Here is a 25,770-nt window from a genome sequence, read left to right on the forward strand (position 1 = left end):
AACCTAGCTGTCTTTGACAGCTGGGGTAGGGAACTCGCAGTCCTCCAGTTTTCTTAGGCGCACTGAGAGAGCCTGCGGATTCCAATCCTGGAACTGCTCTCTTGCTGTGAGGACAGCTCCAGGATTGGGCAGTGCAGTTTCTTGGTCCGGAGCTTCCACGAGGAGAGAAGACACCCGAAGAAGGGCGACATCGCATGGCAAGTTGGAAAGGTAGGTCAATTTCTTTTTGTGCCTGCACCACTACCCTCGGTACAATCCAGCCACCACTGTGACAACTACTAGGGTGCCTACCTCAAGGGGGACTGTGTTGAATGTCGTTTACTTTTGGCATGTGCAGATTTAGTATTAAAATACTTCTTTTATAAAAAATAATTATTTGACTGGACATTGATTTATTGTGTGCGCTGCTTGCACATTGAGTCATGAGCCTTCTTCACTAATCTGTTTCTGTATTTCCGTCTGAAGGAACTTTGACAGCTTGTGCAACTTTACCAATTGAGAGTCCAGTGCAGAAGGGGGCGCTTTCTACAAATGAGTGGGATCAATAGTAGAGTGGGCCTCGGGAAGAATATACGATGTTACATTGCGGTGTTCACACCGCAATACCTTTACAACGCAGGCATTACAATGCAAGTCGTTACAACGACTTATACTGGTTAGCCCTGGACTTAGGAATAGTATGATTTACTATTTCAACTCCAGCCTACTTTACAGTAGGGAGGGTGTTGGAATAGTAAATCATACTATTCCTTAGCTTAAGAGCACCATCCAGCGTAAGTCATTGTAATGCCTAAGGTGAAAAGGCATTGCTGTGTGAGCACCACAATGTAACCAATGTTTCCCCTAGGGACACCAGGACTAAATGGCAAAAACCACCTTGGTTGGGCCCAATAACTCCTGCTGGACCCGTAGCCCTCTGAATGGGATTCTGACAACAGTTTTCTTAAATTAACTGAAAACAGTGCTTTCTGAAACAAAGATTGGTCCTAAAATTGCAGTATATAAACTCTACTTTGCAGGGAAGCTAGAGGTTCTTTCCCTAGGAATATTTCAGAAATATAATTGCAAAAGATGTCTATGTGAACACCCTAGGCCTGTAATATTGGTCAAAACTTAGAAGAATCTAATAAATCATTTTCATCTGCATCCACGTTTCGGCACTGATGCGGCGTTTGTACAGGTGCACTAATACTCACTAATTTTACAAAGGCAGAATATCATTCTGATCCATAGTCAGCTGGCAGGTAGGCTATTCCGCCTTGTTACATCTTGTGGGCATGGATATATTTAATAAACTAGCTCCTGCAGTACATTATAAGGATATCGTTAAGTCACAGAGGAGCTTCACGACCATACAAAGGAAGGAAGCAAATGAGGAGTTCCTTTGTAAGATCATGGAACTCAGAGGTTCCTTTTTAAAGTCACAGTAGTTTAAAGTAAAGTGCAAAATACTTTTAATGTATGGCAGTGAGTATTATATTACGTACAATCAGGGCCACTAGAAAAACTTGATTGTGCAGCGATTATTGCAGGATTATAGATTTGCACATTTACTATACAATTTGCAGATTTGAACAAAAATACAATAGTTTTTAGCTCAAACGGTTCAAAAGTTACTAAAAATGCAGTGCAATGTGTTGCTGCACAGTGGAAGGCCCGTTTCAAAGCTGGACTGGTCACTTACTGTTGCTTATTGCTATATCTGGGTGTTAAACTGGCACTAATGAGGTGTACCTAATGCCCATTCAGTACCACGTTTAAAAATGATGAAATAATGAGGCAACACTATGACCAAATGTGCTGCATCGTGCTGCATAATTTGCTTTTTCTTGCTGCGTAATTAACTCAACCCTGCCACATAATTTGGCCCTTTCCTGTCGCATTATTCTCCACACTATGCAGCATCACATCATTACACTCTTCCCAAAAAACCTAAACCAAAGGTTGGTTGATTCTTCATTGGAAGCACAAAGTATGATTACAAATATCTAGAATAAATGTGAAACTGTAGTGCAAAAATGAAAACCCGAATATGCAACTAATTCATTGTTGCAAAAAGTGCAAGTATTTTTATGAAAAACAGTTGTATTGCAAACGGTATTGTGACATGTAGAAAGATTTCTGCTTTTATGTAAAAAAAACTCTAGCCCTTAAAACTATAACCATACAGAAATAAATAATTTTGTTTCTGTAAAAGACTGTTCATTTTTCGGTAAATGTATCTCAGAAGATCAGAGAAACTAGTTCTACCTTTTAGTTTTTAAACAGCAGTTGTAATTCTGCTCCATGTCCAGACTTCCTCTCTGTTGCAGACTGTGACATTCAATTGTAATACCTTATTACAGTAGACTAGCTATGTCATTTTATTTTTACTTCTGACTATTGATGTAACAACTAGACTGTAATATGAAAATTAGACACGGATTTATATCTAGATCACAGGCGTCAATGTATTATTAAACATATATTATTTGGGGTTAGAAGAAAGGCTTGCAGGAGTCTATGTGCCTGATGAATGAAAGGGTTTTCTCATAACTCTTGCTGTCTGCACAAAGCAGGCTTTATTCGGGAGAAAATTAACTAGTCAACGTGTCAAGAGAAATTGTGAGTCCTTATAGATCAGAAACAGAAGGAGGAGGCAAGAAGGCCTTCCAGCTCTTCTTTAAAATGTACAAGAAAATGTCTGAGTGGTTAATGGCTACCCAGCAGTAGCAAAGGATTTAATTGGTACCCAATGCACTTGTGAGGCCTAAATCATTTGCACAACGGAGGCTGGCCTTCATGGACTGCTTCCACTATGCAAAAGGAAGGTGTTGGCACTTGCAAAGGAATGCGCCCCTTATGTGTTTTCTGCGAAGCACCATATCTTTTTCTCATTAAGCCACCTTTCACGTCACGGGTCACATCTTTTTCACTTTGTGAAAGCAAATTATAGGGATGTAGGGTTGGGGATTTTCTGTCTCTTGAAGGCATGCAAATACTGTCTAATACTGTACCAAAAACGAAATGTAATAATTTCAGCCTCCTTCCAGGGGCGGCCTTAGGCACAGGGCCACCAAACCCCAGGGGACACCACGCCAATATTTATCCTTAATATAATAATCCTCTGAAGATGGATACATAGTTGTGTGGTGGCCCCTGGCAGGAATTTGATGGCCTCCGCTCTGTTCCACTTCCAAACACCCTGACCCCCCCCCCTCACTGGCCTCGGCGCTCTGCCCCCCCCCCCCCCCCCCCCCCGGACCCCCTCTCCCGGGGCCCCCTACCTACGCTCTCTGCCCAGGGCCGCCATGAGCCTAGAGCTGCCCCTGCTTCTTCCCCCAAAACAGAAATCGATTCTCCTAATTTCTCGAAGTCATGTATCTACATAATACTTACTCCTGGTTTTCTGTAGTTCCCTTTCGGTGATACAGCACCAGTGTGCCTAGAATCATAGCCAGATTGGTCCTGCCTACGCCAGTCTGGCAGCTGAAGAGCAACGCTGGGAGCGGCCTGCTGGAGTCCTGAAGCAGCAGCATGTTTGGGCTCTCCTTCAAACAAAAACAAGGTCACATGTAAAATCTAACAAGCATTTGTTTCAATGTAAAAAGGCACATCTGCATGATCAGCTGCTGAAACCATGTATAAATCAATAACCTGTACATTGCTGATGCTTTCAAGTGGCCACAAATTGAACTGTTTTATTGCTTTATTAAGAGCAAAAACAATTTGACATGTTGAGTTATATATTTTTATTTTATACCTTAAGCACAAGAGGTAGAATGGAGGTTCAATATGCTTCCAGGAGAGATGAATACCTGCCATAATTTGATGATCAACATAAAATAAATTCATGTCATAAATCTAAATGAGGTTTGTCTAATGTAGGCCCATAGGGCCAAATCCATGCCAGAATTTCAGGATATTTACAAATTTGCAAACTGTGATCCTAAATAAATCTCACTATCATAGATTGTGAATTTCTTAAAAAGTAAGCATGGATCCTGTTCACCTGGACCTATGGTGGACATCGAAGGTGTGCAAGCCAAGAGCTACAAAAATTATTCTAGCTTATACAGAAAATCCTCACTACAACTAAAATATAAACAAATCTGTTGATTGCCCCGATCTCTACATGAGATCACTTTTTAGGACCCTGATGTTCCTGGGGAAGAGATGAAATACCTTTGCAAGACACAGATTACACTTAAATTGATAGAACTGATGGCCTTGCGTAGGCAAGGACATTTGCTCCATGTGATCCTCTGCTCTTTTCACATGGCAACCCAGCTCCCATGTACCCTCTACTATGTGAGAAAAAAAAGGCAAAAACACCTAATGTCTGTCAAACCATAAGTACTCTTTTGACTAAAAGCAAATAATAGGTGGAAGAATATCAGTGTTCGGGTTTTCTTGCTTTAATCTCTTCCAGATACACTAATTACAAACTTTAATAATCTCTTCCAGATACAATAATTACAAACTTTAACAAGCATTTGAAATGCAATAGGTCTCGTATTGCTGAAAGTTTTAGCTATTGGCGTAGCTAATAATAATGCAATGCCAATAGCTCAAACTTTCAGTAATGCGAGAGCAATTGCATTGCAAATCTTTCTTTCCACGAGGCCAAACACAAGCAAGAAGGAACACAAATTCACGAAGCAAAGAAAGGGTGCAGTAGCACAGGCGGTCACTAGGTGTCCCTGTGGGGGCAGTGCCTTATGCTCGGCCTGATTCTTGTCTTCTCCTGTCAGATACCTTCTGACAGTGGTGAGTTTTTGGATACCGAGGCAATAGCCTCATTACTCCATATTCGTGTGGAATTTTGTAGTCGCTGTTTAGGTTGTCTTATTGGTGTGTGACGCTTTGTCACAGTTGAGGTTGCATCACATGGTCAGCTCAGTGATGGGCCGCGGGTAGCGGTCAGTAGTGTTTGCAGAATTGTCAGCATGTTTCCTTCGAGAGTCTCGTCTTTGTCCGTGTAGATCCTTCTGTTAGTGTTGAGGTTTGGGTGCCTGCCGCGGCTATAATGCCAGCCGGCAGTGAGCGGGTTTTAGGTGCTTGCCGAGGCTGTTATGCCATCAGGGCAGCGGTGAGTTTTGCGTATCTGCCGGCGTTTGCCTTCAGGCAGTAATGAGTTTTTGGATGCTGCGTTGCTGTTTCAGGTTCGCAAGGTTAGCGCTTCAATGGGACGCGGATAGCGGTCAAATGGGTTTGTAGCGATATCTGCAAGTTTCCGGATCAGTGGGTTTTCTTTTTGATCCAGTCCTTTGTAGAATGTCCTGTTGAGTTTGAGGAGATGGTCGTCCAGCATCTCGATGCCTAGGTCTCTGTGGAGGTCTGCTGTTCGTGTGAACATGGGAGCACCTGCTGCAATCCGTAAGGCCTTGCTCTGAAGTATTTGTAGGTCCTTCCGCAGCTGTGGGCGGCAGCCACTCCAAACTGGTGAAGCGTATGTCATAGTTGGTCGAATTATTGCGGTGATTACTCGCACCTTGCTCTGCATGGGCATTGACTTAGACTTCAGGAGTGGGTGTGCCTTATGCTGCTAAAGAGGTCCGTGTATAACTCCACATGGACACCTAGTAACAGCATGTGGTAGTACACCCTTTCATTGCTTTGTGGAAGGGGTAGATGCAGCGACATGCGGCGCTCGTTAAACGGGCGCTGCGCTAAAAGAATGCACGACATGTAAGGGAAACAAATTGAGGAATAATAAAACAGGGAGGAATGGAGGTGGTGGTGTTGGGGAGATTAAGTGCAGCAATGACTGGAGGGAGGGGGGTGGGGGCGGGGGAGGAAGTGCGAGCAGAGGCAACAGATTGCCAGAGCTGGCAAACCCCCAAAAATATATAGTGCTCATCGACTTATAAAGCATACTGTTTAACAGCATCAGTAAAAGATCCAGTCCTCTTTGGGAGGTTACACTTGCAGAGAAGGCAGTAGAAATGAGGGACTGCTAAGCCTATTCACAAGTGAAAAACAATGATTTTGCAATGACAGTAACAGGAGCCAGTTGAAAAGATAGGCGGGACAAGGGTGGTGCTTCTATGCCATACCTCAGTACAGAATGCCTCACAGCGCATGCGCTGCCCAGGTTCGACGTAAAAAAATGATCTAAGAAAGTGGCAAGTGGGTCTTTGTTTCCTGTGAACATGACGAGACATGACAACTCTCCTTGCAAAAAATCAACGCTTGATTCAACATGTAGAACTTCAGGAAAAAATCTCATCCACCATCACATTAACATACCCAGGAAGGATGGAGGGCTCCATAGCCACCTGTCCCACGCAAGACAGCGAGTCCTCAAAGACAGCCACTGAGGAGAAGAAGCCCCCCTCAAAACCTACCCCACCGAAACCACCAGTGTGGTACAGGGAACCAAGGGGGATGGTAGGAAAACGGCGCAGTGCCGCCTCCATGGTGCTCGCCCGAGACGAGGGGGCATGCATCATGAGAGAACCGACAATGGGAACAGGGAAAGGGGACCAGGAATCCCGGATTTTCATAGACAGGCATGGTTGTCTGACGACTATCCCGGTGTCCCGACACTTTTGTTAAATTTAAGGTTTTTTGGGACTCAGGTCAGGTTATCCTGCAAAGGAGAAGTTTTAGGTATGCTCGCCTTTCAGGCACCTCTGAAGTCTGAAATAATTAATCTATTTCTGCCAGGCATTGCAGGAGGCGGTCGCATGGCGCTGGGTGGAGGTCCTAGCATTACTGAGGTTATATAAACATAGCCTTGTAGGTGTGTGTGTCTGTTTAAGCACACATTCACAAGATTTAAAGGCCTAGCACACACACGGGGCCTGTGCTAGGCATGGGCGGCTGCACAGGTCCCAGAGCTCAACCCACCACACTCTGATTCGTGATAGTGCCCCCCCTGACATGGGCCTCGCACTGGTGTTGCAGGAACGTGAGGCCCAGGGGAGGGGCACCTCTCTTCTAGGCCTAGCAGGCATGTGCAGGGCTGCCAGGAGTATGGGAAGGGGACCTTCAAAGGACAAGCAGCTCTCCTTCTTTCAGCCCCAGCTTATCAGTGTCTGGGAGGGAGCATTGCTGCATAGGAGGGGTCACCTTCAACTATTAGGATGCAAATCAGGTTGCCACTGTTCCAGGAGAAAAATCCAGCCCATTTGATGATGTATTAGGAATGTGCAAAGGCCAGGGCACAATACTAAGCAGGACGTTAAAGAATATTATAATGTTGAGGAGGCTTCACACGCAGAAGGTAAAATACTATATTTTATTTAATAGAGCAATTACATTACATCTAATCAAAGAGCCTGGGTCTTAACTGTCTTCACTGGAATCTCGAACACCACGGTGTTCCAGAATCCAGAGGAACACATCAAGATGCCACAAATATAGTATGTATTCATTTGTACCAAGATGTTTCGGTCTTTGTTTACTTGTATTCTTACTTAGGGAGCGAACCAGCTCTAGAACACGTTTAAATGAGTTTTCTGTTTATATTTGTGGTTTTTAGTATGTACAGATAAGACCTAAAAATATTCGCTTTAGGTGATTTGGTCATTAATGCTTATGTGTTTTACCAGCCGAGACATGACACAGGACAGAACAGAGCAGAAAACCTGCCAGGCAGCATCCCAGGATTGAAATAGCATTGAATGAGGAATGCAACACATGTTTTTTGCAGTTCTGGATTGCGCAAACGTGACCCAAAGGTATTGGAGCAATTTACATGAGAACTGGTTACATTACACAAGGACACATTTTTTTTGGCACAGGGAGATCCAGTGATTTGCCCGGAATGACTGAATCTTGAGTGGACACCAAGACTGGAACCTGGGTACCCAGTTAGAAAGTCTGCAGCTCTAGCCGTAATGCTACATCCTGGTTAGAAGGAATGGCAGGCAGAAGCCTCATTAAAACTCGGCTCTTTATATACTTGTGGTTCAAACTGGACTTGGAGCTGAGCCAGAGCCAGGAAGCATGCCTTTGGTGTCTATTTCTCACATTAAGCCTGTTTCAAAGTCATGCCATATTGTGAGATCAGTGGACGATGCATAGGGAGAGTGTTCTATGCCCAGGATCAGACATTTGACTAAATTAGTAGACCTAGAATGGCAGGACACTGCTACTTGGTACAAAGGCTATATGTTTACCACAGTAAAGCATTTAGGAGACTATTACATATGACTGGGCACCCCTTCTCTCAGGAAATATTCAGTACATTTCTAAAAATCTCAGTGACTAGCAGTTGTAACATTGAATTAAAAAAAAAAACCCAATCTTTCCAACAAGCATTTGCAATGCAATAGGTCTCGCATTAGGAAAGTTTGAGTTATTGGTATTGTAAATGACAAATTTTTTATTTAGGTTTTGCTTTTGAAAATAGTGAAAGTAATAGCTTTGTCATTTACAATGCCAATAGTTTTAACTTTCACAAATGTTACACCTATAGCATTTGTAATGCAATATGTGTTGTATTTACGTGACTTAGATGTATTGATATTACAAATAACAATGGCTTTTAATTTTTTTAAATAATTAATACTTAAATAAAAGTTATTGTAATTTATAATGGCAATAGATTAAACTTTTGTAAATAACTTTTGTGAAGATTATGTTCATTGTATTTTATTGTGGCGAAAATCCAAGAACAGAAGTGATATATTAACATCCTGGCGGTCACATCCCGTATCTTTAACCTTGCGGCGGATGCTGCTTCAAAATGCATGTATTGCATTTACATGCACAAAGCAGCAGGCACCGTGCGGTCTCTGCCGCTTTGTACATGTAAATGCAGGGGGGTACCATAGGTACCCCCCATGTGCACCCCCCACCCCCTGACACCCTGGGGGCCCGCAACGGGCCCCCAAACTCAAAACACCACATGCTTTTCCGCTGTGGAAAAGCATGCTTCCTGCCCCATCCTAATATGGCTGGCGGTGTCTGATAGACACCGCCACCATATTAGAGCTTTTCCGCCACGGTCGGAAGGCGACCGCGGCGGAAAAGCGGCGGATAATTTTCCCATCCGCCGATGACCCCCCAGCCATCTTAATCTGGCGGGGGGTCTTTGAAGGCACTGCTGCAGTGATTCCGAATCCTCTGGGCCGGCGGTGGCTTCCGCCGGCCCGGAGGATGCGGAATCACCGCAATCCTAATCGCCCCCTTAATTAGTACTAGTTCAACATCCAAATGTAGCAATAAACAACAGAAAGGTAACCAGTGTAGCTTTGTAAAGGAAATTTGGCTGCGCAGCAACACATGTTGTTGTGTTATTAGGAACCATTTGAACTAGAAACAAACTTTTTTTTGTTTAAACCTACAGTTTATGCAGCAGGTGATGGATTATGTGGCAAATGCAGCAACCCTATAACTATGCAAAACATGCAGCAGCTGCACAATCACATAATTCTAGTGGCCCTGGCAATAAATTCAGAAAAGTAATTGCCCAAGAGCACACGGTTTGGCCAAATTGTAGGCAAGGATTAAAAAACACGTCTCCTGGTTCCATATCATGAACTAATCCACCAGACCACACCTGGTGTGTCAGTGATTCTGATGACAAGGTGAAGGGGCTGCTCCTACCACAGGATTGTCACTCTGTTATTGACCCTGATCAGATTTAGAACATGGTGATTATACCATCATAAAACTGAGAATAAATGTCAAATATCCTAATTCTATGGTTAAAACGTTGCAGTAGGACCTGGCCCTGTGGCAGTAGGTACTTTCTTGGCAGTATGCAAAGCAGATACTGATATTTACCACTGGTGTTAAGACTATTTAATTTAGTTTGAATACTAGAGTTACGTTTCTAAACTTGTCGATTAAAATTTGCAATTGCCAGTAGTCAAGACTTACCCCAGGAGGTGGTTAAGGGATTAGAACTCAAACATAGTAAGAAGAGTAATCATACTTGAAAAACTCCATCTCAAGTTATCCTTCAACAAGACCTGTTTAAGAGGGGGGGAGGAGGGGGGAGATTTAGAATGAAACCCCAAAAATCTGCTAGATGACTCTTCGTTCCCCTGTTAACCAATAAACATCTTCCGAAGTCTCTGCTGACAAAATGTACCTCCACATGTGCAGTGTTTTTCCAAAGGCATAAATTGTCCTGTGAAGTGATAATGGAAAACTGGCCACCCTACTTGGTTCATGCAGCAATGGCTGGGGAGCATGACTGTGAGGCCCAGGGAAGGGGCTCCCCTTCACTGGGTCTTGAGGCACCAGAAAATGGATGCGAGTCCTAGGGCAGTGGAGCCAGATACCGTGGACCTTGCAGCACTACATCATAGTTGTAGGACCAAAGAATGGGACAACACTCCCATGGGCCTCACATCTGTCGATCATTTTATGGTGGTCCACGGGAGGGAATCCCCTTCCCCTGGGCTTGCAGTGCCACACTATTGTTGTGAGGCCAAAGGTAGAGGGCTCCCCTATCCTGTGTTCCCTCTCCTGGGCCTCGCCTAGGAGTGGAGGCCCCAACCCTATGCTTCGTAGTCATGGTATAGCATTGCCAGACCAGAGGTAGGACCCCTCTCCTCTGGGCCTTGCAGCCATGCTTATGTGCTGTGAAGTACATGAGTTAGAGGGCTATATTCCCTAATCCTCTCAGAACTACATGTTTAAGAGACCTGAGGGAGGACCCCTCATGTGGGCCCCTCCCCTGTGTCCCATTAAAACTGTCTCACATCTCTGTACCATGTCTTTGAGCGTAGATAATTGTCAAAAGTCATGCCCTGTAATGTCATTTCCTGTGATTTCACATTAGAGGGGACCAACACATTCCATTTTTGCCAGGGCATAGCCACTGGATAGGGGCATAGCCATCAATAGTGCAGCAAATGCATTGCACTGGGCCCAGGGGTATTAAGTGCCCATTGTTTCCAAACTATGGCTTTATTTTAATGTGCAGCTAGTGGACAAGAGTGGGGGGTGTTTTACTTCGCACTAGCACCATGGCACCACTGTGTGCTACCTGCCTCTCTTCCATGGGCATTGCACCCATGTTCCAGAGCTGTGAGGCCTGTACAGGCCCTCCATCCTCTGGGCATTGCAGCCGGCTGTCGCCAGTCCATGAGCTTAGCAGAGCAGGAGTATGGCTGTGAGGCTTATTAGGAGCCTCTCTCGGGGTGTAGCTATCAGTAGTGCAGAAGGTACAGAGGAACCAGGGCTCATGAATGTTCTGGACCAATGCACACAGTATATGGCTGCGTTTTACTGTCTGCATCGTTTTTTTTGCATCAGGGCCCATGGCTACATTACTATGCCACTAGTCCCTCATATGCACCGCACAGCCATGAACCAGAGCACAAAGTTCAGGAAAGGGCATCCTCCCCTAGGTCACTAGCCATGGTCCAGTGCTGAGTGGCCCAAGGGAGAAAGCCTGCTGTTCTGTGCCTTGCAGCTCTGGTAAATGGCTGCAAGGCCCAGGGCATGAGGTCCCTCTGAAGGGCATAGCTATCAATAGTGCTGTGGGTGCAGTGGGACCGTGGCCTTGTGGGGTTATGAGTTCAATGTGCACAAATTATATAGTTGTAATTTACTGTCCACAAAAAAGTATACAAAAAGTGATGGATGGAACGCCTGAATTAATCACAGCAACTGGTCATTTCTCAGGCTGCATCCCACTCCATCATTATTTTGCACACCATACCACCTCCTTTTGGATCCCATAATATGAAAATCAGCCTTAACCTTGCTCCAATGGGAGCAGTTTAGAACTTACTACCAGGCCAGGTCCTCCCAGACCCAGAACACAAGCAACGCAGGACAGGTGTTGCCCTAGCTAGGTATCATCAGCCAGGTATAGCTTGGTTCCAGTGACACAGTGTGTACGGATCCACATCTGGGCCTACCCAGAGCACTTAGGCTGACTCACTAAAGTATATAAAAAAGTGAAGGATTGAATGATTGAATTAAACTCAGGCACTGCTGAGACTAACACCCAATGATAAAGTCCTCTGCTTACACAATTAGTGTTGATATTTTGTGCACTTCCAATTTGAGCGATTTTACTTAGCTGATGAGCACAGATATTTTGTTTTAAATAATGCTATATCCCCAGAATTCTGCTGAGATGTTTAGATTTTTTGCTCTGTTTTAGACCTGAAAATACTATCCATGATGGTAAAATTCAGACCAGAGACAGCCCAAGAGCCTGGCCTCTCTCCCATGGGCCTTGCAGTCATGGGCCAGCCCTGTGACCCACAGTGGACCAGTTAGTGGGAATGACTGACAACATTATTTAATTGCATTTAAACATTTAACATGTGCTTTCCAGGTTTTGTTCAAAATGAGGAGAATTCAAATGAGAGGAATAGTATCTCAAATCTATTAACTGAATTGTCATCAAGCTAACTTACAAAAGGAAATGCACTTTGAAACCATGTAAGTGTATACTAAATATTAGTATTAGAGCATTTAAAGATTTCAGAGGACATTGATAGGGGTGTTGTAGCCAAAGCTCATGGCACATGACATTAGACCCTTTTATCCTACATATGATTTATTCTGGAAGTTTCTGGTGTTTTCCAGTGACTAGGGTGATGCCTTCAATAGAAAGTTGCATTTGCTTTCATACCTTTTTTGCACATACTCTATCTTGCACTGGGTATCTAGGAAACCATCTTGGAATTTTAATCCACACGACCCCCTTAAGGGCATTCTACATGCTGCAGCACACCTCACTAGGGCATGGAGAAATATGACCACATCATAACACTGGGATGGAACTCCACACGTCCTCCTTGCCGGCCCGCACCATCTCCAAGCTCAGCTGTATAATCTACAAAGCTATCACAATGTGTTAACAGTCCACAAAAAGCTACCTTTCCCATCACTCCTTGACTTAATGCTTGCCATTGGCCCTGTACAGTGTTCCGCTGCTTTTGGCCAGGTTTGCACTATACGACTGATAGCCATGCCTTCTTGGATGACAAGCTTGCCATCTCTTGTGGCTCACCACACACCCGCAGCAAGGTACCTTCAGACAGAAGATGTGCCAAAAAGGGAAAAAAAATAAGAAAAAAGGCTTTTCCATCTATGCACCAAGGATCTGGAATGTTATACCCATATCCATCCAGGCAGCTCAAGGTCTGCCTTAATTTAGGAAACAGTGAATACTAAACTTTAAAAAAAAGCTAAAAAGCTAAATCATGATGCAATCACAATCCACAAACCATCTACTCCTCTTATCACATGTTGATTGTGTCTATGACCCTTTACAGTGCTTAGTATCCTTTCGGCTTAGTTTGGACTATATAAATACAGCATAAACATATACGTATCTAATGCACTAGTCTGGAAACAAATTGTTTAAATTTGAGTGAACTTATAAGGCTTGGCAAGATTTAGGACAAATGTTTTCATCCAGTGTGACCACTATAATGTATTTCCAGGTAATTGAAAGTTAAAGTATATGTGCTTATCTTATTAGTGTTCTTATTTATGTTTTTATTTTACTGATATCCGCACCAAGAAAGTTGCTTCTTGCAAAGTCGCTGAACAATAGTCAATTAATGGCACGTCCTATGATGTTATTTTCTGTGATTTCACGTATGCATATTAGGGAGGGCCTCACACATTCCCTTTCTGCCCGGAACCCCAAAAGTCCTAGGACCAGCCCTGCACACAAACATATACATGTAAAAAACGGGATGGACAAGATATGGAAGTAATACTAAAGGCGTTAGTCCTACTTTTATGTCTGACCTCTTCCGGTTTTTGCTTCTCAAAATCTGGTCACCATAGTACAGGAGCCCAGACCCACCACTGCTGCTGTGACTGATTTAGAGCTAGCAGGCTGTCCTTGCCTGTAGAGATCGCCTGACATTTTAAGCAGTCTGTACATAATCTAGTGACACTACAATTTAGAAAAATACAAAATCATTTATTTATTATATACAATTCATTGATCAGCTATATGCACTGTAATAATACTATGGGCCACAAACCCTACATCTTTTTCCTAGGCACCTAAGACCTATAGCCCAAGGAAGCTTCATGAACTAGGTTGCATTGCTCCAACACCCTGCCATCACTCCTGGAACCCGGCACTCCCCCAGACCACCTGCATTCGTGTGGTTTTCAGTTTATAAGGGTACCCCCAAATAACACCACTAGTATCCAGTACAAGATGTTCCTTCTAAACTGCAGGTCCCTGGTAAAACATTCTCTGGAAATCCACCTACTCATAGAAGAGCTCAATCCAGACTTCCTATACCTGACCGAAACTTGGCTTAACGACAAATCCGAACCTGCCCTTGTCCAGGCCATCCCCCATGACTACCAAATATCCTGCCTAGATCGCAAAACGGGGAAAGGGGGGGGATTAGCCATTATCTTTAGGGACCGTTTCCAGTGCCGCAGCTCCTCCAATCTTATATCGGACTGCGAAAGTCTATCGTTTGCGATAGACGTTTCCCCTACCAATACTTTCTCGGGAATCCTCTTATACCGCCCACCTGGAACCCTAGGAGATTTTGCCACCAACCTCCCTTCCATTTCGGCCAGCTTAGCGAGCACCCCAGCAAATTTTACTCTACTGGGAAATCTCAATATTCACTTTGACGACACTACCAATCACACTGCTCTACACTTGCTAGCAAGCATATCAGCCTTACAACTGCCCCAATTAGTATCCAAACCCAACCACACAAAAGGCCATCTACTCGATCCCATTTTTAGCAACTGTATAGAGCTGGAAGTATGTACCCCCTCCCCCATCCCGTGGTCTGACCATTATCTGATCCCCTTAATCTGGACCGCTACTAACCACCACTCTCCACTACACATTACCACACTTCGCATAGAAACTGGTCCAAACTCCCGTTGGATGATTGGCGGATAGCTCTGGACAACGCCAGACCACGTAACAATCTAGACGCCACCTCAGCAAATGAGGAATACAACAGCTGGATCACCGAATCCTTAGACTTAGTACTTCCCCTGAAGTGCACGGAATCCAAGTGCAGCTCAAAAACCGCTCCTTGGTACTCTCCCGGCTTGCGGGAACTAAAATGTAAATGCAAACGATTAGAAAGGAAGTGGAGACTGGACTTTTCCCCCGCCAGTAAAACTGACTACAGAGAAATGCTTAGAACCTACAAAAATGAGATTAAATCAGCCTTCTTTGTAGGAAAAATCCATACAGCAGCCTCCAAACCGAAAGAGATCTACCGCATTGCAAAAACCCTCCTCAAATGTCCAGAACAGCCCCATGACCCTTCCAATACACAAGCCCGCTGCAACAATTTGGCCGAGTTCTTCCTCCACAAAATTCAAAATATCTACATCTCTTTCCCCCTTATCCCCATTACCGCAAAATCAGCAACCGCCCCCATCACTGACACTCAACCCACCGCTATCATGCAATCCTTTCCTTCTCTTGATCTCACCACACTTGGTTCTATCCTGCCACAGGTAAAATCAGGCTCCCCCAATGATCCGCCCCCCCCCCCCACGTTCTTTGAATCTGGTAAACAATAAAATTCTTCCAACTGTACTCAACCTACTCAATGCCTCCCTAGCCACCAGCTCTGTCCCACCTCCTTGGAAGGGTGCCATGGTCAAGGCCCTTCTAAAAAAAAAACCTAGATCAGAGAGACCCTAACAACTACCGGACAATCTCCCTACTCCCTTGGCTGAGTAAGTTACTTGAAAAACACACCAACACCATGATAGTAAACTTCCTCGAGACAAACCACCTGCTCGACATCTCTCAAACTGGCTTCCGCCCCATGCATGGGACCTAAACCGCGCTACTGGCAGTGACGGAGGAGGCAAGGAAGATCTTGGACCAGGAGAGATCAACTGCTATAATCCTACTTGACCTAAGTGCCGCCTTTGACACTGTTAACCATAGCATGCTACTCCATCGGCTCTCAAACATCGGGATCACTGGAAAGGCCATTTCCTGGCTGGAGTTCTTCCTCTCTGACCGCTCTTTCCAAGTGTTTGAGGGTAACATCACCTCCCTGCGCAAGCCTCTTGTCTGCGGTGTGCCACAGGGCTCTTCCCTGAGCCCAACGCTGTTTAAAGTTTATATGAGGCCCCTAGCTGAAGTAGTCGGTCCGTATGGAATAAAAATCATTACCTACGCAGACGACACCCAGCTAGTGGTAGCTCTCAATCAGCTGGACAGGACCCCTGACATTCTCAAGACCTGCCTGGAAGAAGTCTCTAAATGGATGACTCTGTCGTGCCTTAAACTTAACGGCGAAAAAACTGAGCTAATGCTCTTAGGTAACCGCTCTCCACTCGCGCTCAAATCACTGTGGTCCCCCTGCCTCGGCGCTCTACCCACACCTAAGGATAAAATCAAGAGCCTAGGCATATGACTTGATAAATCCCTCAATTTTAACGCCCAAGCCACAAAACTATCAGCGACCTGTTTTGGCCTACTCAGACTAATACGGAAAATTCTCCTTTACTGCCTTTCCATGCCAGAAAGATTATGATCCAGGGACTTGTTCTCTCTAGGCTGGATTTTGGAAATGCCCTGTACTTAGGAGCCCCCCAGTCTACCTTGAACACGCTCCAAATCTTACAAAACTGTGCAGCGCGTACACTACTCCAAATTCCCTGCCGACTCTCTGTAAAAAATGGTCTGAGGAGCCTTCACTGGCTCCCGGTGAGCCAGAGAATTGAGTTCAAGACCCTCTGTATAACCCTCCGAGCATATTGAAAAACCCAGAGCTGCCATCAACCATTCTCTGATCACAGCATATAGTCCCGTCAGACATCTCAGATCATCGTTCTCTCTCCTGGTGACGGTACCCAGGATCAAGAGAACCAGGTGCGGAGGTCGGTCCTTCTCGTACAATGCATCAAGGCTCTGGAACTCCCTTCCCTACCATCTACGTGCAGAGCCCAATCTCCTATCTTTCCGCAAGCACCTAAACACCCTGCTCTTCTCAAAGATCGAATAAATCTTTAATTCTGCTCCCCACAATGCACAAGTCTACAGCGCTAGGACTCCTCAGGGTAGCTACCGCGCTCTACAAATTATCTTTTCATTTCATAATAATAACTTTTCATTCGAACATATACTTTTATTATTACAGTGCATATAGCTGATCAATGAATTGTACTTCCATCAGAAAACAATTGAATTTTTGAAAATCAATCTAGAAGTATGAATGCATGATGAATAACTGAAGTTAGTATGCTGCTCAAATCAAAATTCTCTATAGATGTATAATGATCAGATTTTTCTATATTAGATTTACTACTACTATATATAATAAACAAATGATTTTGTATTTTTCTAAATTGTAGTGTCACTTCTTTTTATTTGACAAGTTTTGAGCTTTTTATAAAGTTGAACTAGATTATTTACAGTATGCATTTCCCTGTCTAGGTGAACTTCACATTAGTTATCAGGGGGCCCCTTGTCTTTGCAATTTTAAGCAGTCTTATTCATTCCTCTGTGTTTGCAGTAATGGAAGAGCATACACAGATTATGGGTGTGAGTTCTGGTGTGCAAAAAACTGCAGCAGGCCTGTGCTGTTTTCTAAACTAATCTAAACGACATTATCCCCGCTTAGCAACACCACAATTCACATTTACAGGTGACCTGCAGATGTCTGCAAGTGTAGTGATCGCACTGTTGTCACTCGTCCGGTGTAAGATGTCCATGCAGTACTGACACTAAAGTAGGGAGAAATGAAGGCTAAGTATTTACCAAACATGACTCCGAAATTCTTAATTGTCATAGTTGGGGTAGCGGCATTTTGGTAGTCAGCCATCATTCAACGGTTAATATCCCAGAGGCAAATGCACAATTTGGCAGAACAGCAATATCTTGGGTCTTGGAATTACCTGGGTGCCATCTGCAAAGTAGATAAAACTCAGCCCAAATGAATGAAAGAATTTAGCACCAGCCTGCGAAGCCTCAGCTGCCTACAGGTAGACATGAGTGTGCATCCTGGGACTGCGGGACTGCAGTAAGTGCACCAAGAGCTGAGCACAACAGAAACTGCTTGTTTGGAGACCTTGAGATAGCCAACCTTGTATCTCTTCTAGAAAGAAAGGATGATACAATCAGTAATACTATAATGGATTGATGATAGCTGCTGATGCCGGACTTTCTCACTGTGTGCGCATGCATCGAAGAGTTTGTGTGTTGACTTTTGCAGTGTTGAGGCAGCACACATTTTGATAAAAGTCCAGCATTATGTTGAAAGTGAAGAAGCAATGGTTTTATTATTTGAGCTGTGTTAATAACACTATTATGCATTATATGCCCTATTTACTCAAGATTGGAAACCTAACCAGAGTCTCACTGCATAATAGGTGTATAACAACGACCTATCAGCAGGTGCCTCCAAATTTTTCTGTCCTTTTTCTGCTGTGCTTCTTTCAAAAAATCTTCCTCAGAGACCACATCTCTCTTTTTTGGGTTCCCCAATGGCTTCATTGTGGAAAACACACAATTCTAACTCTGCTTTTATTGATAAGGAAGTAGGTGTTACTTAATGTTTCTTAGATATGTTGTTTAATGTGAATGTGGCATATTGAACTAAAGTGGCGGTATGCACATTACCCCATATCCTCTGTGCCTACTATTATTTTATATGGTAGCGGAATATCAGACCACGTGGGTTTCTAGGGTAATGAAAACATCTATATTCTGCTGTATGACTGCTGCTCACAAGCCAGAGACCTCTTGAACATACCTAATTTCGGCACCAGGAAGGCTAGTGGCATTTTTGTACTTCATAAGTTATCTCAGGCAATCAACCAGTTGCATGATTGCTGGGAACCTCGAATGTCGCCTGAAGGAGAAATGCAGCTCTTCCCTTTCATCTTCCAGTTGGCAATGGTACCTCCTGCCACATTCGCCATATCTGCCAAATCTGCCCTATCTCACTCCCGTGTATCATGCTATAGCCCGTAGCAAAACACACTACATCACCTCCTCTTCTTAGGTCTCACTTGACTGCTTTTAAACACCCCGACATTCTTTCATTTTGTCTAGTATATTCCATGACCTTCCGAACCCCACATTCACGCACCAGATTCTGACTCAATTTGCATAACACGTTCCTAATTAAATCCGTCACATCAATTGCCAAGTCCATGCACAGGCATTTACACCAAAACTTTATGTCTCAACTTGTCTCCACTCAAAAGCATGCCCTCAAACAAGCATTTGCAATGCAATAGGTCTCGCATTAGGAAAGTTTGAGCTATTGGTCTTGTAAATGACACATTTTTTATTTATGTGTTGGTTTTGAAAATAGCTAAATGAATAGCTTTGTCATTTACAATGCCAATACTTTTAACGTTTGCAAATGTGACACCTATAGCATTTGTAATGCAACATGTTTTGTATTTACGTGACTTAGATGTATTGATATTACAAATAACAATGGCTTTTAATTTTTTTTAATAATACTTAAATCAAAGTTATTGTAATTTATAATGGCAATAACTTAAACTTTTGTAAATAACTTTTGTGAAGATTATGTTCAGTGTATTTTATTGTGACGAAAATCCAAGAACAGAAGTGAAATATTAACATCTTTTTGTGACATTTGTAATAAGCTTGAAACATTGAGAGAACATATTTGAACCAGTTGTTGCACAGATTGATACTGTGGTGGCGCTGAGTGATGTTGTGTTGGCGATGAGTGATGCAGTGGCGTTCAGTGATGCTGTGGTAGCGCATAGTGATGTTGTGGTGCCCCTGAGTGATGCTGTGGTGCCCCTGCGTGATGCTGTGGTGGTGCGATAGATAGAGTGAGGGCGATAGATAGCTAGAGAGAGGGCGACAGATAGATAGAGTGAGGGCGATAGATAGATAGAGTGAGGGCGATAGATAGATAGATAGATAGATAGATAGATAGATAGATAGATAGATAGATAGATAGAGGGCGATAGATAGCTAGATAGAGCGAGTGAGGGTGATAGATGTGTGTGGTTGTGTGCGTGGTTGTGTGTGTGTGGTTGTGTGTGTGTGGTTGTGTGTGTGGTTGTGTGGTTGTGTGTGTGGTTGTGTGGTTGTGTGTGTGGTTGTGTGTGAAGTTGGATGTGGGGTTGGGTGTGGGGTTGGGTGTGGGGTTGGGTGTGGGGTTGGGTGTGGGGTTGGGTGTGGGGTTGGGTGTGTGGTTGGGTGTGTGGTTGGGTGTGTGGTTGGGTGTGTGGTTGGGTGTGTGGTTGGGTGTGGTTGTGTGTGTGGTTGGGTGTGGTTGTGTGTGTGTATGGTGGTGTGTGTGGTTATATGTGTGGCTGTGGTTGTGTGTGTGGCTGTGTGTGTGGTTGTGTATGTGTGTGGTTGGGTGTGTGTTTGTGGTTGTGTTTGTGGTTGTGTTTGTGGTTGTGTGTGGTTATGTGTGTGTGGTTATGTGTGTGGTTGTTTGTGGGTGTATGTGGTTGTGTTTGGCTGGGTTTGATTGTGTGTGTGTTGTGTGTGTGTGTGATTGTGTTTGGCTGTGTATGTGTTGTGGTTGTGTGTGTGGCTGAGTGTGTGGTTGTGTGTGTGTGATTGTGTGTGTGGTTGTGTGTGTGTGGTTGTGTGTGTGGTGATGTGTGTGTGTAGGGTTGTGTGTGTGGTTGTGTGTTGTTGTGTGTGGTTGTGTGTGATTGTGTGTGGTTGTGTGTGTGGTTGTGTGTGTGTGGTTGTGTGTGTGTGGTTGTGTGTGTGTGTGTGTGTGGTTGGGTATGTGGTGCGGTTGTGTGTGTGTTGTGCTTGTATGTGTGTGTGTGTGTGGTTGTGTGTATGTGTGTGTGCAGTTAGAGAAGGATGTCTGTCCAAGAGCAGCAGATCATCACAGCAGAAGATAACAGGTGGGTAAAGAAGGAGGGGTGTGGAAGAGAGCAGCAGATCAGCATGGGAGAACAGAACAGGGAGTTAAAGAAGGAGGCGGATGGAAGAGAGCAGCAGATCAGCACAGAAGAAGAGAACAGGGAGTTAAAGAAGGAGATGGGGTGGTAGAGAGCAGCAGATCAGCACAGGAGAAGAGAATAGAACAGGGAGTTAGAGAAGGAGGTGAGGTGGAAGAGAGCAGCAGAAGTTAACAGGGAGTTAAAGAAGGAGGCGGGGTGGAAGAGAGCAAAAGATCAGCACAGAAGAAGAGAACAGGGAGTTAGAGAAGGAGGTGGGTGGAAGAGAGGAACAGATTAGCACAGGAGAAGAGAACAGGGAGTTAAAGGAGGAGGTGGGTGGAAGAGAGAAGCAGATCAGCACAGGAGAAAAGAAGAGAACATGGAGTTTGAGAAGGAGGAGAGGTGGAAGAGAACAGCAGATTAGCATTGGGTGTTAAAGAAGGAGTTGGGGTGTAAGAGCAGCAGAACAGCACAGGAGAAGAGAACAGGGAGGTAGAGAAGGAGGTGGGGTGGAAGAGAACAGCAGATCAGCACAAGAGAAGAGAACATTGAGTTAAAGAAGGAGGAGGGGGGATGAGAGCAGCAGATCAGCACAGGAGAAGAGAACAGGGAGTTAAAGAAGGAGGCGGGTGGAAGAGAACAGCAGATCGACACAGGAGAAGAGAACCAGGAGTTACAGAAGGAGGCGGTGGAACAGAACAGCAGATCAGCACAGGAGAAGAGAACAGGGAGTTAGAGAAGGAGGCGGGGTGAAAGCGAACAGCAGATCAGCACCAGAGAAGAGAAAAGGGAGTTAGAGAAGGAGGCGGATGGAAGAGAGCAGCAGATCAGCACGAGAGAACAGAACAGGGAGTTAAAGAAGGAGGCGGGTGGAAGAGAACAGCAGATCAGCACAGGAGAAAAGAACAGAGTTAAAGAAGGAGGCGGGTGGAAGAGAGCAGCAGATCAGCATAGGTGAAGAGAACATGTATTTAAAGAAGGAGGTGGGGTGGAAGAGAGCAGCAGATAAGCACAAGAGAAGAGAACAGGGAGTTAAGGAAGGAAGCGGGTGGAAGAGAACAGCAGATCAGCACAGGAGAGGAGTAAAGGGAGTTAGAGAAAGAGGCGGGTGCAAGAGAACAGCAGATCAGCACAGGAGAAGAGAACAGGGAGTTAGAGAAGGAGGCGGGGTGGAAGAGAGCAGTAGATCAGCACAGGTGAAGAGAACATGGAGTTAAAGAAGGAGGTGGGGTGGAAGAGAGCAGCAGATCAGCACGGGAGAAGAGAGCAGGGAGTTAGAGAAGGAGGCAGGGTGAACGAGAACAGCAGATCAGCACAGGAGAAGAGAAGCGAACAGTGAGTTAAAGGAGGAGTTGGGGTGGACGAGAGCAGCAGATCAGCACAGGAGAAGATAACAGGGAGTTAAAGAAGGAGGCGGGTGGAAGAGAACAGTAGTTCAGCACAGGAGAAGAGAAGAGACCAGGGAGTTAAAGAAGGAGGTGGGGTGGATGAGAGCAGCAGATCAGCACAGGAGAAGAGAACAGGGAGTTGGAGAAGAAGGCGGGTGGAAGAGAGCAGCAGATCAGCTCGGGAGAAGAGAAGAGAACAGGGAGTTGGAGAAGGAGGTGGGTGGAAGAGAGCAGCATAACAGCACAGCAGAAGAGAAAATGGCGTTAAAGAAGGAGGCGGTGGAGGAGAGCAGCAGATCATCACAAGATAAGTGAATAGAACAGGGAGTTAGAGAAGGAGGCGGGTTGAAGAAAGGAGCAGATCAGCACAGCAGAAGAGAACAGGGAGTTAAAGAAGGAGGTGGGGTGGAAGAGAGCAGACGATTAGCACAGGATAAGAACAGGGAGTTGCAATGAAATTATAGGTGAGACAATGGAAAAACTAACTTCAAACGTTAAAAAATTAAATGATAATTGTAAAAAAAAAAACGCTAAAGAATATTTATTTAAACATTTTTTTATCTGAAATATTGGTACAGATGCATATTAGGCAAAACTGTGCTAATCCAAAATTATGGAATCTAAAATAGTGGTACAGGACATACAACTTTAGGTGCACATCTGCCTCAATCAAAGTGCACTTCAGTAACAGGGTTGGCGGGTTCATAGATCACCAATATTTTTTTCTTTCCATTCTTTATGCTTCTTTTTTTTAAACTTTGACTTTTTTTGTGTGTTCCTTGTGATGAAACTATGTCTTCCGGATGCAGTCATTCAAAGCCAATAGCACCTTTTCTTTTTAGCAATAAGCGGAATATGTTCCTATGAAGTGCATTAAGAACTAAAAAGGGTTTCTAATCCTCCTCTAGGTATGCCTCTCAGCTAATTATCAAATGTCATAGTCTATTTAACTTGTCTACAATGGCTATTTTTTTCAAAATGCATTTTTTGATTGCAAACATATGGCTGCCATCTTTAGGCACTAAGGTAGGCTTTGACTATGTCTTACTTGTGTGCTGGAGCAAGTGCAGGAGCTGCTTTGGGGGTCAGAGCTTGGGGAGTAGCCCAGAGGGTACAGAAGACATTCTGAATAGATTCAGCATCCCCAGCTGAAGTCATCAACTGCACAGGTTTAGCCGATGGACACTGAAACTCTAGGATCACCTTTAAAATGCCAGGGTTTATTACATTAAAGGATCCGACCCTGAAACTCTCCCAGTACAGTTTACTTGATGAAGAAGACTTCTGGGTACTTTATTGTCTTGGTAGGAAAAACTTTTTCTTCATGTGCGAGGGACCGAGTCGGGTGCTAAAGTCACCACTTGGCGATGCTGGATAGGTGCTGGGCAAACGTTTTCAGGACCATTCTGGCACTTAAAAGGTTGTTCCTAAAAGGATGTTCTTCCCACGCCTGGGAAGATATATTCTTAAGACATTTTATTATTCTATATAAATAGCAATTTACTGTAACTTTGGTAAAACCTGAAGCTCTTGACTTTCCCAGATTTGATTATTTACACAAACCAGCAGCTGACGAAAAATCCTACTACCTGTCAAGCTGCGAGGTTAAAAGCAAGGTCGCCTGGACACGAACTCAATAATAGCAGTGGAGGGGTTGCAATTTCCTCATTTTAAGTATTACAAACAACACTTAACTTGAACTACAATGAGAGTTAATCATGCTGCAGAAACAGATGGTAACAATAAAAGAGAACAAAGAAAAGAAATCGAGGGATGAAGTACACTAAGCATTAGTACCTACAGGGGCGCTTTGTGAGACAGTGACTTTAATTGGAGTGCACGAAACTCCTATAATCATTTAAGTACCAAGATACCACTATATGGAAAGGCCATCTAATAATCGGATCTACCACTGCCTTAGCACTTCTTAAAACAAGTATCAACATCGCAGTTCCGAAGAGAAGCATAGAGTCACAGACAAAGAGAGAGGGCTGAGCATGCTAAACCCATTCTATAATCTGTTATAAAAGTGGCGTCCAGGTCAGCTGAGAAGATGCAGTGACAGAAACAACCAGGAAGCCAATGCTGCACACATAATAACATGGGATTCCACAAAAAAAAGTACTGGCATTGGGAGGGGTAGGCAGGTCACGATAGCAGCAAGGAGGATTTGGACAAAAAAGGTATTTTCTCTGACAATTGGAGCGAGGTGCTGTTTCTCCTGGGTGCTGTAGAGGAAGGGGGAGGAGCAGGCGCACGCTGCAGCAGGCTGTGCCCAGAGGGAAAGTTTGCTTTTCTTCGTGATGTATGACGTCTCTGGCTTGGTGTGATGGGGGAGGGCTCCTGTCTTCCTGCAGGAGTGTTGATGCTTCAGTCCATCTGTGTCAATCAAGTTGGTGTTGTGGTGGTAATTGAAGGAAAACCCTGAGTAAACGTTAGTTTATAAAGGGAGTTCCCTTAGTGCACAAAACTGCGCCATTGATTCATTCTGCACGTCACAGCCTCCGAGGTGCTTCAATCGCACCTAGATTAGTATATGAATAAACCGGCGTGATTAACATCAAAACGCTGCACGGAGCTTGTGGCAACTTTTTTGTATAATGAATTCAGCAACTCACTGAGCCATACGGCATTCACCAAGCTGGTTTAAAGCACCCGAAGGAGGCAGGGGTGCTGGTAAGGGACTTCTTGAGCACAAAACAAAGGTCAGTGCTGCAGTTGGTGTAGGATTCTTGACTGTTTCCATTGTTAAGCAGAGGATAGTACAGGCATTTCGAGTTGTAGAGTGACATTGGCAGACAGCGAGCAGATGATTGGGAGAGGAGGATTAAATCAGGTTTGAGACCCTGCACTCCTGCTTTTAATTCCTAGAAGATACACTGACACTGCATGTCAGACACAACCCCTGACAGACCTGTGGGGCTGGGGAATCTACAGTCACACTAACAGAGCCCTTTGAAATGGCAATATGGCTGAAGTAGTGGCAGTCAAAGGTTGGGGGACTTCCCCGAAAGGCCAGCAGAGCCGGAGTTGCAGCAGTCACTAGCCAGGAGAGTCCTCTAAAAGGCTATTGGGACTGGCTAGAATTTCGTACATGCCTTTCGAAGGTCTCTGGAAGGACGGTAACGGATGGAACGGGGTAAGTGAGGGCCTGGTAGAAGAGCACTGACTGGCAGTTACATGACAGTTTCCACCGGAAATGTTAATGAATCTGCCCCGACATTTATGGTCTCGCGGAGCTGCTTCTTGTTGTTTGTAACTGTGATGGTCTCCAGTTCTCCACAGGTCTCCCCGCCTCCGAATGTCTTTGTGGGCTGTAGACTACTCAGTTGTACTGAAGAGCTGTTGATTTCATAGGGTAAATGGACGAGGCCACTCTGCCCTCATTACTCAGTGTCATGGCCACACAGACCCAATTACTGCAGCCCTTAAACAGCGTCAGCAAGGAGAGAAAAAAAGTGTTTTGCTAATGCTCAGCATCAGGAAATGAGGATAATACTGCAATGAATGGAAAACATTCCAACAAGAAAGAAAGCACTGGGAAGGCCCTTCCATAGTCAGGCGAAGGCACCTCCACAGGCAGGGGGTTGTTCGG

General features: G+C 44.5%; 1 protein-coding gene across 2 annotated transcripts in view; it reads right to left on the reverse strand.

Moving 5' to 3' along the window:
- PALD1 (phosphatase domain containing paladin 1) overlaps positions 1-25,770 on the reverse strand; it is a 1,202,673-nt gene that overhangs the window by 564,816 nt on the left and 612,087 nt on the right. For both annotated transcript variants that reach the window (XM_086922256.1, XM_086922257.1), the window contains exon 8: positions 3,379-3,530. In XM_086922256.1, the coding sequence (XP_086778382.1) occupies positions 3,379-3,530 (152 nt within the window). The remainder of the gene's footprint in view (positions 1-3,378; positions 3,531-25,770) is intronic.

This window comes from Lissotriton vulgaris, chromosome 5 (assembly GCF_964263255.1).
Source record: "Lissotriton vulgaris chromosome 5, aLisVul1.2, whole genome shotgun sequence".
In the NCBI taxonomy this organism is placed as follows: domain Eukaryota; kingdom Metazoa; phylum Chordata; class Amphibia; order Caudata; family Salamandridae; genus Lissotriton; species Lissotriton vulgaris.